Genomic DNA, 15,858 nt, shown 5'->3' on the forward strand with positions numbered 1-15,858 from the left:
AAAGGAAAAGCTCTTTGTGCTACAACAAGTCATGATTCAGAGAGATGGCTTCTAGATTCAGGGGCTTCTCATCATATGGCATCTTCGCAGTCTATGTTCTCTACATTTGAGCCTTGCACCATGCCACAGACACAAGGGTAATCAATCTATATCTTGTAATGATCCAGTTGATCATATTTTGCATCTTGGTAGAATACAGTTTATTCCTATCATCTATTTTGTCTCTCTTATTTGTGCTTTCCATTGCCTCTTGATCTTGGCAAAATCTCACAGTTCCAATGATTTCCTCCATCATGGCAAAATGCACATCCAAATCTAGAAGGGGGGCACCAAATGAAGGTCAAGGAGGAATTCCTTGAAATCCTCCACAAGGTGTAAATGGTGCTCTAGACCAAAGGAGGGCGCCAAATAGGAGTGGTGCAGGAATTTTCCTCCAAGACAAAGAATCCTCCACAACATGGTTTCGGTGCTCAAGAGCATGGGTGCCAAAATGGCCTTATGGAGGAATTTTCCTCCAACCAAATTCCTCCACATGAAAAATGCGCCCAAGTCAGGAGGAAGAGTACCAAATTGGGGTCATGCAGGAATTCCGTCCCCCAAGCAAGAATCCTCCACAACATGGTTTCAACGCTCAAGAGCATGGGCACCAAAATGGCCTTGTGGAGGAATTTTCCTCCTACAACCAAATTCTTCCATCACATGAAAAATGCCCCCAAGTTAGGAGGAAGAGCGCCAATTTGGGGTCATGTAGGAATTTCATCCTCCAAGCAAGAATCCTCCACAACATGAGAATTAGCGCCCAAAGTTAGGGATAGAGCACTAGAAAAGGGTGGGGAAGGAATTTTCTTCCCTAGTCAAAATTCCTTCAAGTAAGAATTCCGCCCAAGTCAGTTTTTCAAGGCACCAAAATGAAGTGGAGGAATTTTCCTCCAAGATCAAAATTCCTCCATAAGGTAAAAAATGCACTCCAAGATGAGCAAGGGCGCCAAAGTGTGGTAAGGGAGGAAAATGTTTTCAACGCCAAATTCCTCCACATGGTGGTTTTAGCGCCCAACATAAGGATGGGAGCGCCAAACAGGGGTCGAGGAATTTCTTCCTAAGGACAAATTCCTCCTCCATAGGAGATTAGCGCCCAAGGCAATGCATAGAGCACCAAATCAATGTCATGGAGGAATTTCCAAAATTTTCAAAATTCCTCCTTCCAAGATGAAATTTTACGAAAAGTGTGGAATTCAAGGCAAGAGCAAAATATTCAAAACCCAAGGAAATTCCTTTCTTCAAGACAAAATTCCAGGAAAGTGAAAATTGACAAGTGTTGGAAATTCCTTCCTTCAGGACAAAATTCAAGGAAAGTGAAAAATTGACAAGTGTTGGAAGTTCCTTCCTTTAGGACAGGATTCTTGGAAAATGTGAAATTCGATTAAGAAATGAAGAAATTCCTTCCTCAGGGGTAAAGTAGAATCAAGGTCAAGATTGGGCACCAAAATGAGTTAAGGAGGAATTTTTCCTCCAAATCAAAAAAGAAAATGTGCTCTAGGAAAGGAATGGGCGCCAAAATGACATCAAGGAAGATAAGTCTAATTATCCAGAATTCCTCCACTTCCTAGCAAATGCGCTCCAGGACAAGTAGAAAATGCAAAAACATTATTTGGGAGGAAAATTTCAAAATTTCAAAAAATTTCCTTCCTCAGGGGAGAAATGCACCCAAGGTGAAGAATTTCAAGGCACGAAGAAAATTAGCTAAGTGAGAATTTTCTCTCTCTAGGACTCAGGTTGATAAAATTCCTCAGACATGGAAGAAGTGGTCAATTGATGGAAAAACCTCCCTATAGGATGAAGTGTGCATAGGAATTTCCCTTAAAGACAAAATCTCTGTAGAAATATTTTCTCTCCTTGAATTCCAGACATACAAGAATCCTTTAGAAGTGGAAAAGATTTTTAAAATTCTTCCAAGTTAGGAAAATCTTCCAAAATGTCTTTTTGTAAGCCTAGAATAGAAAGATTCTTGCAAAAGATGAGTTGGCGACCTACAAAGAGAACATTCCATATCAATGAAGCACAACTTGACAAATTATAAAAGCCCCTATGATGGTGGGGTCCACTTGCATGTTGAGAATCTATTGATTGCATGGCGAGATAATGGAGCATTTATTGCATATGGCTGATTTTGGAGATGGTGGAGCATTTAGAGCATTATGGGCTATTTATTGCATGGAGCATTTATTACACATTGGGCAAATTTGAAAGAAGTGGTGCATTTAATGCACAACAGACCCCATTTTTGGCAGGAATGTAATTAATTGATAATGGGCATAATGGGTCATTAATGTTTATTCCTAGCTTGTTGCATCATGTGTGGAATCTTTTGGGTCAAACCCTAATTAGGGTTTGCATGTAATCAAGGCTAGAGGCCTATATAAGGGGGTGACCCCTTCATTTGTAAAGGGGGGAGATTGTATGAAATTGTTGTGATAAGTTATTGAGATAATAACGGTGATACATTGTTCTTTGATGGTGTTCACTTAAGTTATTTTTTAAAACTTGCATGGTTTCACCTTCCTCACTTAAAGTAGAAATTTATTTTCAAGCATTTAGATGAACAAGGTTGATTGCAGTGTTTTAAGGTGAAGATCGCTTGCTCATACCTTTTGTTGATAGATGATTTTTATCAATAGTACAAGGTTGGACTGAGCTATTTTATGTGTGCGCTTAATCTGAATTGTAGGATGAACATTGTTCTTTGATGGTGTTCATCAATGCTTTAAAATCCTTCAAGCACAACCTTTGAAGATTGCACCCGCTTCATGTAGTTGTCTTCTAGTGGCGAAGTGAAGTGTGGTTGATCTCATCCGAAGCATTGCTATCTATTGACTTCTTAGATTTAGCTTAGTCTTCCTAAACCCTTTCCCCTTTAATTTCAGTTCATTCCAGTTTAGTTTGTTCAAGGCAAAAGCATCAGAGAATTGCTATATCCAATGATGAAGTTCCAGCCACAGCAAAGAAGTGAAAGCATGATCCAAATGTAAGTTCCCTTGGATTACTAGCAAACATCAAAGCCAAACGAGCCTATATCCACATAAAGTCGCTAGTACGCAGTTGGAACCTTGGAGTCAATGTATGATTTTCTTGCAATCTTAGCATACATTTGATTTTGGTCAAGAGAGGATAAGGTAGCCGTTGGGAAACTTTATTCTGTGTTGGGCGTGGTCATAGAACGCACATCAACAACTCCCAGTAATTGTCACAACATGAAGTTTAAAGTCTGCTTGCTGTTGACCCTCATGTCTCACTCATTCATTCTGCCCAATCTCTTGCCATAAATCTTGAATGCAGGTACCATAGGGACTGCTTGCTTTGCCTTCATGTCATCATGAATATTTGTGTACCTAAAATTGCCACTGCCCTCCAAACTGGATTTGATTATTGCTACCTCACATCATTCCAGATCTTCCATGCTTACAGAAACACCACTGTTCAATGAGTACCTTAAGTCCTTACTGCAGAAGAGTGAAAAAAGCTTATCCATATGAAGCATCCAGAAGCAAGACTAGTCTTGAGACCATCTTACATTGAAAGCACAAGCTGTAATTTCTTATTGCATTATACTGCTCTAAATAAGCTGGAAATATAATACAGTTACAATACCTGTGTAACAATCTCCATAGATTGACAATAATAACATGAACATAGTTTCAACATGACACCTCATTTAGCATTTAATCGAACAACTAATGGTTAATGTAAGATAACATTAGAAGAATAATGTCTTGTTTGAATACTTAATTGCCTGATATTTCAATTTCTTGGTTATGTACTAAATATGTGTTTGCCGAATTTTGCTGTTATTTGACAAGCAACCATAGAAGAACAATCATGTTTTAGACTATCGGATTTCAAATCAAATAAATTATATATGGCATCCTTGATATAAGCACTCTATCTAGTTATGTAATGTCCCCTACTTGATCTATTTCAATATACTAAAATTGATTGATATTCTTCAATTAGTTATTAACAAAAGTTCTTATTTATTTTCCTCAATAGATGATTAATTTCATTATTCATAGTTTTTAACATAGATATCAAACCCTGCCACTACTTCAGTTTTAAGGGAGAATGGTCTTTGCATGTTACCAAAGCGCTTAGAGACCAAATACAATAGGTTCCCTCAAAGTTTACAGATCCAAGCCCTTACCTATCTTGGGTCTATACCCTCAAGGCTTATGGGTCGCTGATCCCCATCCTATCTTGGGACTTCACCTTGTTGTTTGTAACTAGGATAATGTATGGGTTTGGATTGCCTTAAGGTAACATCCGAACCCACTTAGGACTGGGCCCTATCCTAAAGGGTAACGTGCCCCAAGGTTAAGCCCAACCCTATCCTAAAACCCCATGCCACAATAACAAACATTGGTGCCAAAATGAAAGAGACCGACTTGCAAAATAAAAGTTAAAGATGCATATAAATAAAAGACACTTTGCAAATCAATTTCACTCATCTTCATTTCAGCGAATTAGCTCTGCCTGAAAAGTGCGAACTTACTCTTGGAGGGTGCGAAGTTAACCAGACTTATGCGAATTAGTTCTAGAGGACAAAGACAATTTTGGTGCAGAGATTAGAAGTGCAGATCTGTCATTCAAGAAGGATTCAGATTTGTCAAGGAAGCTAAGTATTGTACTTGTGCTATCAAGAGAATATATAATCTGACCTGAGGGTCTTTAATGCTGGGTTTTTCCTCCTCGGAGGTTTTCCCAGGGTATTTGTGTTTGTCTCTTGTTTACTTCCTTCATTTCTGATTTTATTGAATTATGATTTACTAAAATGCTACAAATCTGATTACAATCTAGGGCATAATTAAAGGATATAAATCTGATTAACAATCCTAGGGTATAAAATTACATGGTATCAGAGCCAAGGTGTCACTAACTTCTGATTTTAGTAAATCATTTGTTACATATAGCTGCTGGTTGTTTTCAGATTAAAATGTCAGGTTTGAAGGCTAAAGATAGACTTGAGGGAGCCATTGATTTTGCTGCTTGGAAGGTCCGTATTCTATTGATCCTTGAAGAGAATGATCTGTTGAAATTTGTAGAAGAAGAAAGGCTGTCTCCTCCAGAAGATGCTGAAGAGCTGAAACAGTTCAAGAAAGATTCCCTCAGGGCTAGGAGGATCATAATTGAGTTCGTCAAGAATCATCTTGTCACTGTCATATCAAAGTTTGTGTCTGCCAAGGAAATGATCAAACACTTGGAAGGGATGTATGAAGTCAACAACCTCAACAGGGCACTTGCTCTAAGACAACAACTTCTTCACATGAAAATGAAAGAAGAAGACTCAATCATAGCCTACTTCATGAAGATCAATGAACTAAAGGACAAGCTAAGCACTCTTGATTGCCAAATCTCGGATAAAGATCTTTTTATAATTGCATTAAATGGTCTACCTGATGAATGGGAACCATTCATTCGTAGCATTGGTGGAAGAGCTAATCGTCCCAACTTTGAGCGTCTTCAATCTGATTGCATCGAAGAGGAATCTCGAATTGAGGTAAGAGGAAAACTCAAGAACTCTCAAAAAGATAATCATGTTCTCTTAGCTAAATCTAGGAAAGGTGGACATTGGAAGAAAGAAAAGAGAAGCAAAGATTTTAGATCCTCCTCCTATGATCCAAGGAAGAAGTCAAGAGATTCCTCTCACATTCGTTGCTTCAGATGTGATAAGTATGGTCACTATGCCAGAGATTGTCAGAATGATCCAAAGGAAAGGGAACTCAACTTAAATGAAGTTGCCGAACAAAGTGAAGATTATCTTCTTATCTCTGCTCTATCTAGCAATGTTCTTACAGACAACAATACGTGGATACTTGACAATGGTGCCTCCAGACACATCTTAGGTTTTCGTGAGCATCTCTCAGATCTGATTGAAAAGGACACCAACCTTCATGTAGTAATCGGTGATGATGCTTGATATTCGGTAAAAGGTTCTGGTACTACCTCTTTAAAACTTCATTCTGGTATTTCCTTACAACTCTGTGATATTCTCTTTGTACTTGGTATTAAAAGAAATCTTATTTCCATTTCTGCCTTAGAAGATAAGGGTTTGCAAATAGCATTTTCTGAAGGGAAAGTACTCGCTTGGCCTAAGAAATCTAATTTCAAATCTGCTCGTATTATTGGAAATAGATGTGATAGTTTATACAAGCTTGTAGCTAATCCAATTCAAGCTCTCATTCATGAGACCCCTGAATCATGCGAGCTATGGCATAGAAGACTGGGATATCTACACTTTCAAGCTCTTCCCACTCTCGGTAAAATGGTTAAAGGTATGCCTAAACTCAGTTTATCTCATGATGATGCTTGTAAAGGTTGTGCAATGGGTAAAAATGTAAAGAATCCTTTTCATAAAAGCGATAGTAGGGCTAAAGAAAGGTTAGAACTTATTCATTTAGATTTATGTGGTCCTATGTCTGTAGCATCTCCTAGCGGTTTCCTATACTATGTTATCTTCATAGATGATTTCTCTAGGAAAACATGGATCTATTTTCTTAAATCTAAAGAGTCTGAAGAAGTCCTAAACAGATTTAAAGAATTCAAAGCCTTAGTTGAAAATACTACAGGAAATCGAATAAAATGTTTGAGGTCTGACAATGGAGGTGAATACACCTCAAGTAGTTTCTATGACTTTTGTGTTAAAGCAGGAATTAAGAGGGAGTTTTGCGTTCCCTACAATCCTCAGCAAAATGGAGTTGCTGATAGAAAGAACAAGACCATTGTTGAAGCTGCAAGAGCCATGATCCATGATCAAGACCTGCCAACCTTTTCTATGGGCATAAGCATCCAAAACAACAGTTTATATTCAGAATAGATATCCTCATCATGCCCTAAAGGATGTGACTCCTGAAGAAGCTTTTACAGGAATCAAACCTGACATCAGTCACCTAAGGATATTCGGGAGCTCGGTGTATGTTCATGTGCCTAAAGAAAAATGAACCAAGTTGGATTTATCTGGAAAGAAAGGCATCTTAGTGCGATACAACAAATCTTCCAAAGCCTTCAGCATCTACATTCTAGGTCAAAGGTATGTTGAGGTAAGTAGAGATGTAACTTTTGAAGAAGATATTGCTTTCAAAAGATCTAAAGGTTCATTATCCAACAATAATGATATGGTGATTGAAAATCAAGATTCAATAGTTGATGCTAACCCTGAGATACAGGAGGAGTCTACTGACCTTCCAGATCAAGAAGTTCAGAATGACCCATTTGAGCCTATGCACTCTATTGATATACCTCAGGATATTGTGGTCTGCAAGAAGAGACCACTTTGGGTTAGAAACACGATTCAAGATGCTGAAAGATTTGCTGCTCCCAGATGAACCTTTAGAGATAGCAAGAGATTCCAAAATCACGCCAACTACATTTCTATGATGTGCAATATCATTGAGTCTGAACCTCACAATGTCGAAGAAGCTATGTCCCATCATGCTTGGAAATTAGCCATGGATGAAGAGTATGGGTCTATCATCAAGAATAATGTCTGGGACATTGTACCCAGACCCAAAGGGAAGTCTGTTGTCTCCTCTAAATGGTTGTATTCTTTCATTTATCATTTCATTGCCTTTTGACCTTTCATTAGCCTTAATCAACTTTTAATTATATTTAATTGTATTCTTTTATATTTTAATTTTAATTTTTATATTTATTCTTTTGTATTTTAATTTTTTTTATTATTTATTATTAAATTATATTTCAAAGTAGGGACATTACAAGTTACCAGTTGTGGGTAAGAATGCAGTATGAGGGCATCAAGTGTTCTCCTTGCACACATTTTTTGGTAGGAAGTAGATTTTGTGAAGATATAAGATGCGTGCATGTGTGCTGTACCGCCTGTACGTGCTTGTGTCTGTCTCTATCTGTCTACACCTATGCTTGCATATATTTGCCTGCGTTTGTGGCTGCATGCTTAAGTGCATGTGTCCATGTGATTTTTACTGTTATATAAATCTTAATGTTGATTATATGATTCTTGTTCTTCATTTCATTTTTTAGGAATAAATTTTTCATTGAATTATAGAAATAACTCTTTTTGAAGGATTTTGAACCCAATGCTTTGAAATTGTAATAATAGTTTTAACTTGTCACAAACAGGATAATATTGGAGTCTTTGTAGACCAGAATGGTAAACTACTACAAGAAGGAAGGATATGCTGGTCTGAGGCACCTGTCTCTGTTGCTATTCATTTGCCATATGCTATTGCTCAACTACCACGGCATATTGAGGTTACCTTCTTGTTCTACTTGAAGCCTTGAAATTTGTTCAATAGGCCTTGCTTTTGTTTGTAGATGAAAATTCACCATCTTTACTGCTATGATATCTTGTTTGACTAGAAGTGATTGTTTAACCTATAATTATTGCAGATCAGATCACTAAGGGCTCCTTATCCATTGGTTCAGACATATCCCCTCCGGGATGTTCATCTTCTTCTGTCAAGTAGTAACTGTGTTGTTGCTGCATTAGAAAATTCTGCTTACTGTCTTCTTCCAGTCCCAATTGGTGCACAGGTATGGCTTGATATAATTTGCAAAGTTTTCTAGTTGTAACAATGCCAACCAAATCTTGCAGCTTGTGAATTTTGATTTTTACATATTGGTTTCTTATGGGCAATATTGCATAATTATTAATCATCTGCTTACTTCCTCCATTGATTGCTACCTATGAAAACATGGGATTGAGAAGAGTATTGTATTTAAGCATAAAAAGTATCAAGATGATGTCGATACAGATAAGGATCATTGAAAAACTGTCAATTGCTCATCCAACCAGTGTGTGCTGTGCAAAACCTTAAGCAAAAAAACAGAAAGTTGAAAATCTAGAGGAAGAAAGCATCATCTAGAACTTTAAATTGACAGCATTGCTAAGTATGTAAGATTCTTCAGTTCAGGGACAAACTTACGATGAAAATCAGAAAGGTGGTGCCTTAAAAATTTATTATTAAAATGAGGTGTTGTCATATACTCCAGGATCCCCAGCCTTTACTAGCTTTTCATTTTCAGAAGCTCTCCCACTAGATTTTTTATTCTTGTAGCCATACAATCCCTTCATAGATATATTTGTTTGGTGTAGAGTGGTTAAGAAATGATAAAATAAAATTGTGTTTAGACTGTTCTTATTTTTTCTTTAGGTTGACATGTCTGTCTTCTGACAATACATTTTTGTGTCTGATTTCACTGGATTTTTTCCTCCCTGGCTTGTTGTACATTAAGCACTCTTCTAGTCGCAATATATGTTGTGTCCATTCAAAACTAAGCTGGCGTCCAGAACCCTATTTGAAAAAGGGGTTTTTTAACACCATAATAAATATAAGCATATATTAATTAATAAATATAAAATGTAAATAACATAATAATAATAATAATCTAAGTTACTGATTCGGGTACGAGTAGGGATTTGGGTACGGGTATGGATTCGTGGGTACGGCAATTTTTTTTTCCTTGGGTACAGGTATGGGTATGTCCATATACATACATACATACATATACACATGCACATGCACATGCACATACATACATCTGTATGTACACACACACACATACATGTTCAAATATCAAATTTATAAAACATAAACTATATCAGTCTATAACTATAAGAAGAGTGATACTTATAAATCTTAATTGCCAAGAAATATAAAAAAAATAGAATATTTTGATACCTTATTCATAATTTGCGAAAATGAAATTACTCAAGTCTCAAAATGTCATTACACAATGAAAACTCAAATTATAATCTATTTTAATATTCTTGTTCTTTATCAGAAACATCAAGGTCAATATCAACATTTGGTTCTATTTCATCTGAACCATAACTGGATTGCCACTACCTCTAGCTGTGTCAAGTGCAGAAGTTGGTTCAATTTCATTTTTCAAACATTTGACAAAATGCCAAATCATTAACAACACAAGGAAAGTGATTTCACAAAACATAAGCAAACAGCTGTTACATATGCATAATGTAAATCAATTGAAATCAATCTCAATAATGCTGATATAAAGTTTACTAACCCCGTGTTCATAGGTATAGCTCACAAATGCAACTGAAATGATATTTAATTGCTTGCTTGCTGGCATATTTGGATTAAAAATGCTGTCACAAAGTTGTGAGATTGAAACTGAGGTTTTAATTTGTGAAACTATGCTTGGGTATGGCCCTTGATACTTTCTGGGTGCCTGGGTTCTCTGTGGGTTCTTCATAGAAGGATCCACAGAGAACCCAGACACTTGGGAAGAACCCAAGATGTACCCAAGGCGTACTTGAACCGTGCCCGTACCCGAACAGTACCTGTACCAAGACCTGAGCTAAAACAAAAGAACTTTGTATCATAGATTTTAACTAAGTCACATGGTTCACCGTACTTTTGGTTTGAGATTCGGAATTCAGCGAACCCATAAAAACCTTAGAAAATTCGTATAAATTTGCCTAAAATTCTTTGGTCAAACATGTGAGTTGTTAAATTTTTAAAACATATTTTTGTTGGTGCATTTTAGGGTTTCAGGCAATTTTTCTTATAAATAATCAATGATTTTGACATAAAACGTAGGAGTCGTTTGAGCTTTCTAGCATTTCGACTAGGGCAAAAATATTTGCAGTTGATTTCGAAGAGGTTTGACAGGTTGTCCGTCGCTGTTCGCGTTTGTGCCCTGCGTTCGTGTTGCCTGCATTTGTGCGTGTCGCCTGCGTTCGCGTTTGCCATTGTTCGTGTGCTTGCCATTGTTTGTGTGCTCGCCCAATCACCATTGAAGCCCCCAGGTAGGCCGTCGGCATTGTTTCTGTGTATTTTTTATTTGTTTTGGTATTTTATGATTTGTTTTTTTAAATTTATTTTAATTTCTTTTTTAATGTGCAAGATTTTCTTTTTTACTATTTTTTATTTTGTTTTGTTTTATTATTATTAATATATTATTTACTGTGGAAGATTAATATTTACTGTTTATTATTATTAATATATTATTTACTGTGGAAGTTTTTTTTTTACTTTTTTTATTTTATTTTGTAAAATTAAAATAAAAATAAATATATTTCTGTTTTATGTTTTAAAAGATATATACATTCAGCTTTTTTATCTGTCAAATACAGTAAAACTAAAGTTTTTTATTTTTACTTTTTTTTTAAAATTTTTAAATTTTTTTTTTTTAAATAGAATGTAGTTAATAATTTAAATACTAAATATTGTTTTTCTTTTGAAACGTATAGATTGTAATAAAATGCCTCCTAAAAAATCTGATTCTGAAGTATGGAAATGTGACACGTGATGGTAATGAACTCTTTTGTACCAAATGTGACAAGCCTTTCAAAGGAAGTTTAACAAGGGCAAGAGACCACTTACTTGGGATTAGTGGGGGTGCAGGAGGAGGTGTTACTGCATGTCCAGCTGTGACTGCAGAAATGAGAACTGCTTTAGAAAGAGAACAATCCTCTTCGATTGTAGGAATGATCAAGAAGACAAAAAAAACAAAGAATTCAAGAGGATGTGTCCAGGTTCACATCTATCTCTTCCTCTTCCAGTTTACCCAAGGCCACAGGTGTATCAGTAGGAAGTGGAACACTTAAAAGCTTTTGGAAACTGGTAGAGAAAAAACAAGTGGATGATGCATTGGCTGATTTGTTTTATACAAGTGCTATTCCATTCAATGTGGCAAAAAATCCTCATTTTTGTAATGCAATTCGGAAAGTCGCAGAGTTTGTCAAAGGGTACACACCTCCAACGTCAGAGGCTTTCAGAACCTCTCTTTTAAAGAGGTCAAAAGATAGAGTGACAACAAAGTAAGCTGAGGTCAAAGCTTCTTGGAAAGTAACAGGTTGCACCATATTGAGTGATGGATGGTCAGATATATGTCAAAGGCCATTGATTAATGTTTTAGTAGCTTGCCTTGAAGGTGTTGTCTTCTTGAAAGTGATTGAGACCATGAACCAGAAGAAAACTTCAGAATATATTTTTCAGACACTAGATGAAGCCATTCTTGAACTAGGGGTGGAAAATGTGGTTCAGGTGGTTACTGATAGTGCAACGAATTGTGTGGGTGCTGTGAAGCTAATTGTAGAGAAGTACCCATAGATATATTGGAGCCCATGTGCAAAATTCCCATGGATACATGAAGCAATTCATAGAGGGTGAGTAGTGGCAAATTTCATTAGAAATCACCATCTCACATGGACTCTATACAGGCAACATGCATCTAGCGAGTTGTTGAGGCCTTGTGACACAAGGTTTGCTTCATTTTATATCACTTTGAAAAGAGTGATTGAAGAGAAAGCATGTTTGAGATTGGTTGTTTGTTCCAATGAGTGGGAAAGTTTAGCACTTTCTAAAGGTGCTAAGGGAAAGAACATAGAGCAAATCATTTTGAGCAGCAACTTTTGGGAAAGTGGAGCAAAAGTTTTGAATATATGTGGGCCAATTGCTGATGTTCTTCGTATGGTGGATGGTGACACTCCTTACCTTGCCATGCTTTATGAAAGCATGGACCGTTGTAAGGAATCTATTCAGTGAGCACTAAATAGTGTAGAAGTAGAGTACATGGAGATTTGGGAGAGTTGATTCCAGATGGAAAATGATGCACACACCTTTGCATGCAGCAGCATGCTATTTGGAGCCTATGTTATTTCAAAGATGATCCTGAAATCCTGCCAGGGTTTTATGAAGCCATTAGCAAGTTTGAACGAGATAGAACAACTGCAAGTCTAATCAGAGACCAAGGTTGGAAATACAAGAGAGCAGAAGGGTTGTTTGGAATAGAAGCAACCTGTTGTGACCTTTTTCACACATCGCCCCATTGCAAATGGGGACCCTCTCTTTTCCTGTTTTCTAGGGTTTTTGTTAGTATCCTGTGGCCTTCCGCTTCAGTTTTACCAAGCCTTGTTTAGTTTTGAACAGTTCGAGTCCTAAGGGTTGAAAGCTAGTTTTTTTTGCAAACCAAGTAATTCTAGGGTTAGGACATCGTCAAAGTGCCTAGAAGGGCCAAAGGACGAAGATTGCAATTGATTTGGACGAATTTGAACAACTTTCTATTTTTAGAAAGTCTGCTTTTTCCTATTTTTTAGGAAGTTTCGTTTTTGGCATTTTTAGCCCAATCCTCGGTATGGCTATTTTTAGAAAGTTTTCCCTATTTTTTAGGGATGTTTGCTTTTTGCTTTTTCGGAATGGGGACCTAGGGTCTGCACTGATACCACTGACCTGCTTCGACCGGGACTCGAAATTTCCAAGTTTTGACTTAAAAGGCCAGTTCCCTACATTTCAGGGGTCATAATGCTTCAGATAGTTTGCCTAAGTATGAATTTCAAATTTCAAGTTAATCTGGTTAAGTTTCAGAAAGTCCCCCCAAGCAAAGTCCGCCATGTTGGAGAGATGATCAAGGTCCGCCATGTTGGAGAGATGATGAAAGTCCGCCTTGTTGAAGGGATGCCCAAAGTTTGCCATGCCTTGGGAAGCCTCCAAAGTCCGCATTGGTGATGTTTCAAAACTCCGTCCTATGTGTTGAGTGGGGTCACTTCAAACTCCGCCCTTGGTAACCATGTCTCAAAAGTCCGCCCTATCAAGGAGAAGCCTTCAAACTCTGCCCTTGGTAAACAATGCTCAAAGTCCGCCATCCTTGGTGATAGACCAAAAGTCTGCCCTTGGAGATGGTTTCAAAAGTCCGCCTAGCCAAGGTATGATGAGGCCACAAAGAGGGAGCACAAAACTCCGCCCTCCTTGTTATCCTTCCAAACTCCGCCATGCTTAAGGAAGGGGCATCAAAGTCTGCCCAAGGAGAAGCCTCTCCAAACTCCGCCATGTCTTGAGAGAGCTCCAAAGTCCGCCTTGGGAGTGGTTTCAAAACTCTGCCCTATGCCTTGTTCAGGTCACACCAAACTCCGCCATGTTGGAGACCTTCCTAAAGTTCGCCCGTGGAGACGTACTCAAAGTCCGCCTTAAAGAGGGATTACAAAGTCCGCCTTGGTTGAAGTCACCCAAAAGTCCGCCATGTAGAGGGATGTCTAAAGTCCGCTCATGATGGTGTGCAAGCCTCTTTAGGCCTCCCAAACTCCGCCATGTGTTGAGGTCATTCTGAACTCCGCCTTAGAGGTTGTCCTTCCAAACTCCGCCTTGATTGAGATGCCTTCAAAGTCCGCCCTCCATGAAATTTTAGAGTGGTAGTCAAAAGTCCGCCCCTTGATGATGTATTCAAAATTCCGCCCAAGGTGCAATGATGGGGATGATCAAAGTCCACCATGTTGGAGAGGCTTCAAAACTCCGCCCTCCTTGAAGTCTCATGAAAGTTCGCCATGTTGAACACTTAAAACTCCGCCATGAAGAGAGCCTTCCAAAGTCCACCCAAGTTTTAAAACTCCGCCATTAATGGTGATAAGGAGAAAGGCTGCCCATGTTGAAGACCTCCAAAAGTCTGCCCAAGTATGAAATTAAAGGCAAGCAAACATGAAATTGAACACTAAACACTCCACACTACTCTTGGAAGTCAAATAAAGTCAACAAGAATCCGAGTGATGTCATCAAATCTTTCCAAAAATCGAACTTGTAATCAATTTAGAAAGTTGGAAATTGAGATTTTCAAAGATCAGCGAGTTAGGAGATCAAAAAGGAAACTCAAAATTAAAATGGGAAAGAAGATATTTGTAGATCAACATGATTTTTAGACTGAGTTCCAAATTAGAAACTTTTTGAAGATACTATTTTATGAGCCTAGTTTGAGTTAATGAACTAAAAACAATTTAGAAACTTGCACAAGTAAAGGATTTTCGAACTAGAGAAGATGACAACACTTCCCCAAGATTTGAGTTAGATTTAGAAACACGAGTTGGATGATTTTTGCGTGTTTCTAATTAGGAATTCAACTTCATTACAAATGCATCATTTGTAACTTCATTCTTACACCAAGAAGTTCAAAATTCTTTAGCTAAGGAGTGCATAAAGAAGTGTTTGCAGATTGGAGTTCATTTGGAGAAAATTTCGATATTGCTTGCAGTTGGGTGAGCTTCATGTCAAAGAATCTGCAGATTTTGGAGTATAACCAGCTAATAGGAGGCAAATCATTCAGATTTTCTAAAGATCTTTCTGTCTTCTTGTCTTTTTCTTCTCTCCCCATTGAAGGTGAAGTTGGTTAAGTACATATTTATTACATTCTCTGAGTTGTCAAAATCCGTTGGAGATGATTTTTGTGGACTTGTTCAAGTTTTTAGTGAGAATAATCATTTTTGTTGACTAAATGGAATGAAAGTTTTGAAGTTATAAAAGGTTGGAGAATTTACATGTGAAAATCCCATTCTCATGGCTAAGTATGAAAATGAAATAAAATCTCCAAACACTTAGCCGTTCGCAGCCTCGATTTTCTTTAATCCAAGATAGATTTCTAACTTATTTTCCTTTGGTTTTACAGGTCGCAGGAGGAAATAGAAGCGAGATCATCATAGAGATCGCAGCTGGAGTTTCAAGCCAAATGGAAGATTGAGGACAAGCTCACAAGCAAAGTTCATTTGAGCGTGGAGATAGCCAAAATTTGGCTAAGTATGAGAAATGTTTCACAAAGAAAATTCCAATTTCCTCAATTATGATGAAGGCATGGAGAAATTCTTCTCCAAATGTCAGGGTATCAAGAAGGAGGGCATGATCACAGCGAATGTCTGAACAACTTGATCTTATCATTTCATATTTGCGAGAAATTACCCACAACTTTTTAACCCTCCGCTTGCGCAACATAAATTGGAGCCACAAAGAAGCAAGCATAGAGTTGTCAACAAGAAAATTATTCTAAGAAATTCAACAATATTCTTCATGGGCCTGCCAATTATTCCTCCTGAACTAGGCATAGAAC

General features: G+C 37.5%; 1 protein-coding gene across 2 annotated transcripts in view; it reads left to right on the plus strand.

Annotated features, from left to right (window-relative positions):
* Positions 1–15,858, plus strand: part of LOC131036745 (vacuolar sorting protein 39) — a 154,052-nt gene that overhangs the window by 62,980 nt on the left and 75,214 nt on the right. For both annotated transcript variants that reach the window (XM_057968716.2, XM_057968717.2), the window contains 2 exons: positions 8,146–8,277; positions 8,416–8,559. In XM_057968716.2, the coding sequence (XP_057824699.2) occupies positions 8,146–8,277; positions 8,416–8,559 (276 nt within the window). The remainder of the gene's footprint in view (positions 1–8,145; positions 8,278–8,415; positions 8,560–15,858) is intronic.

This window comes from Cryptomeria japonica, chromosome 3 (assembly GCF_030272615.1).
Source record: "Cryptomeria japonica chromosome 3, Sugi_1.0, whole genome shotgun sequence".
Classification (NCBI taxonomy): Eukaryota; Viridiplantae; Streptophyta; class Pinopsida; order Cupressales; family Cupressaceae; genus Cryptomeria; species Cryptomeria japonica.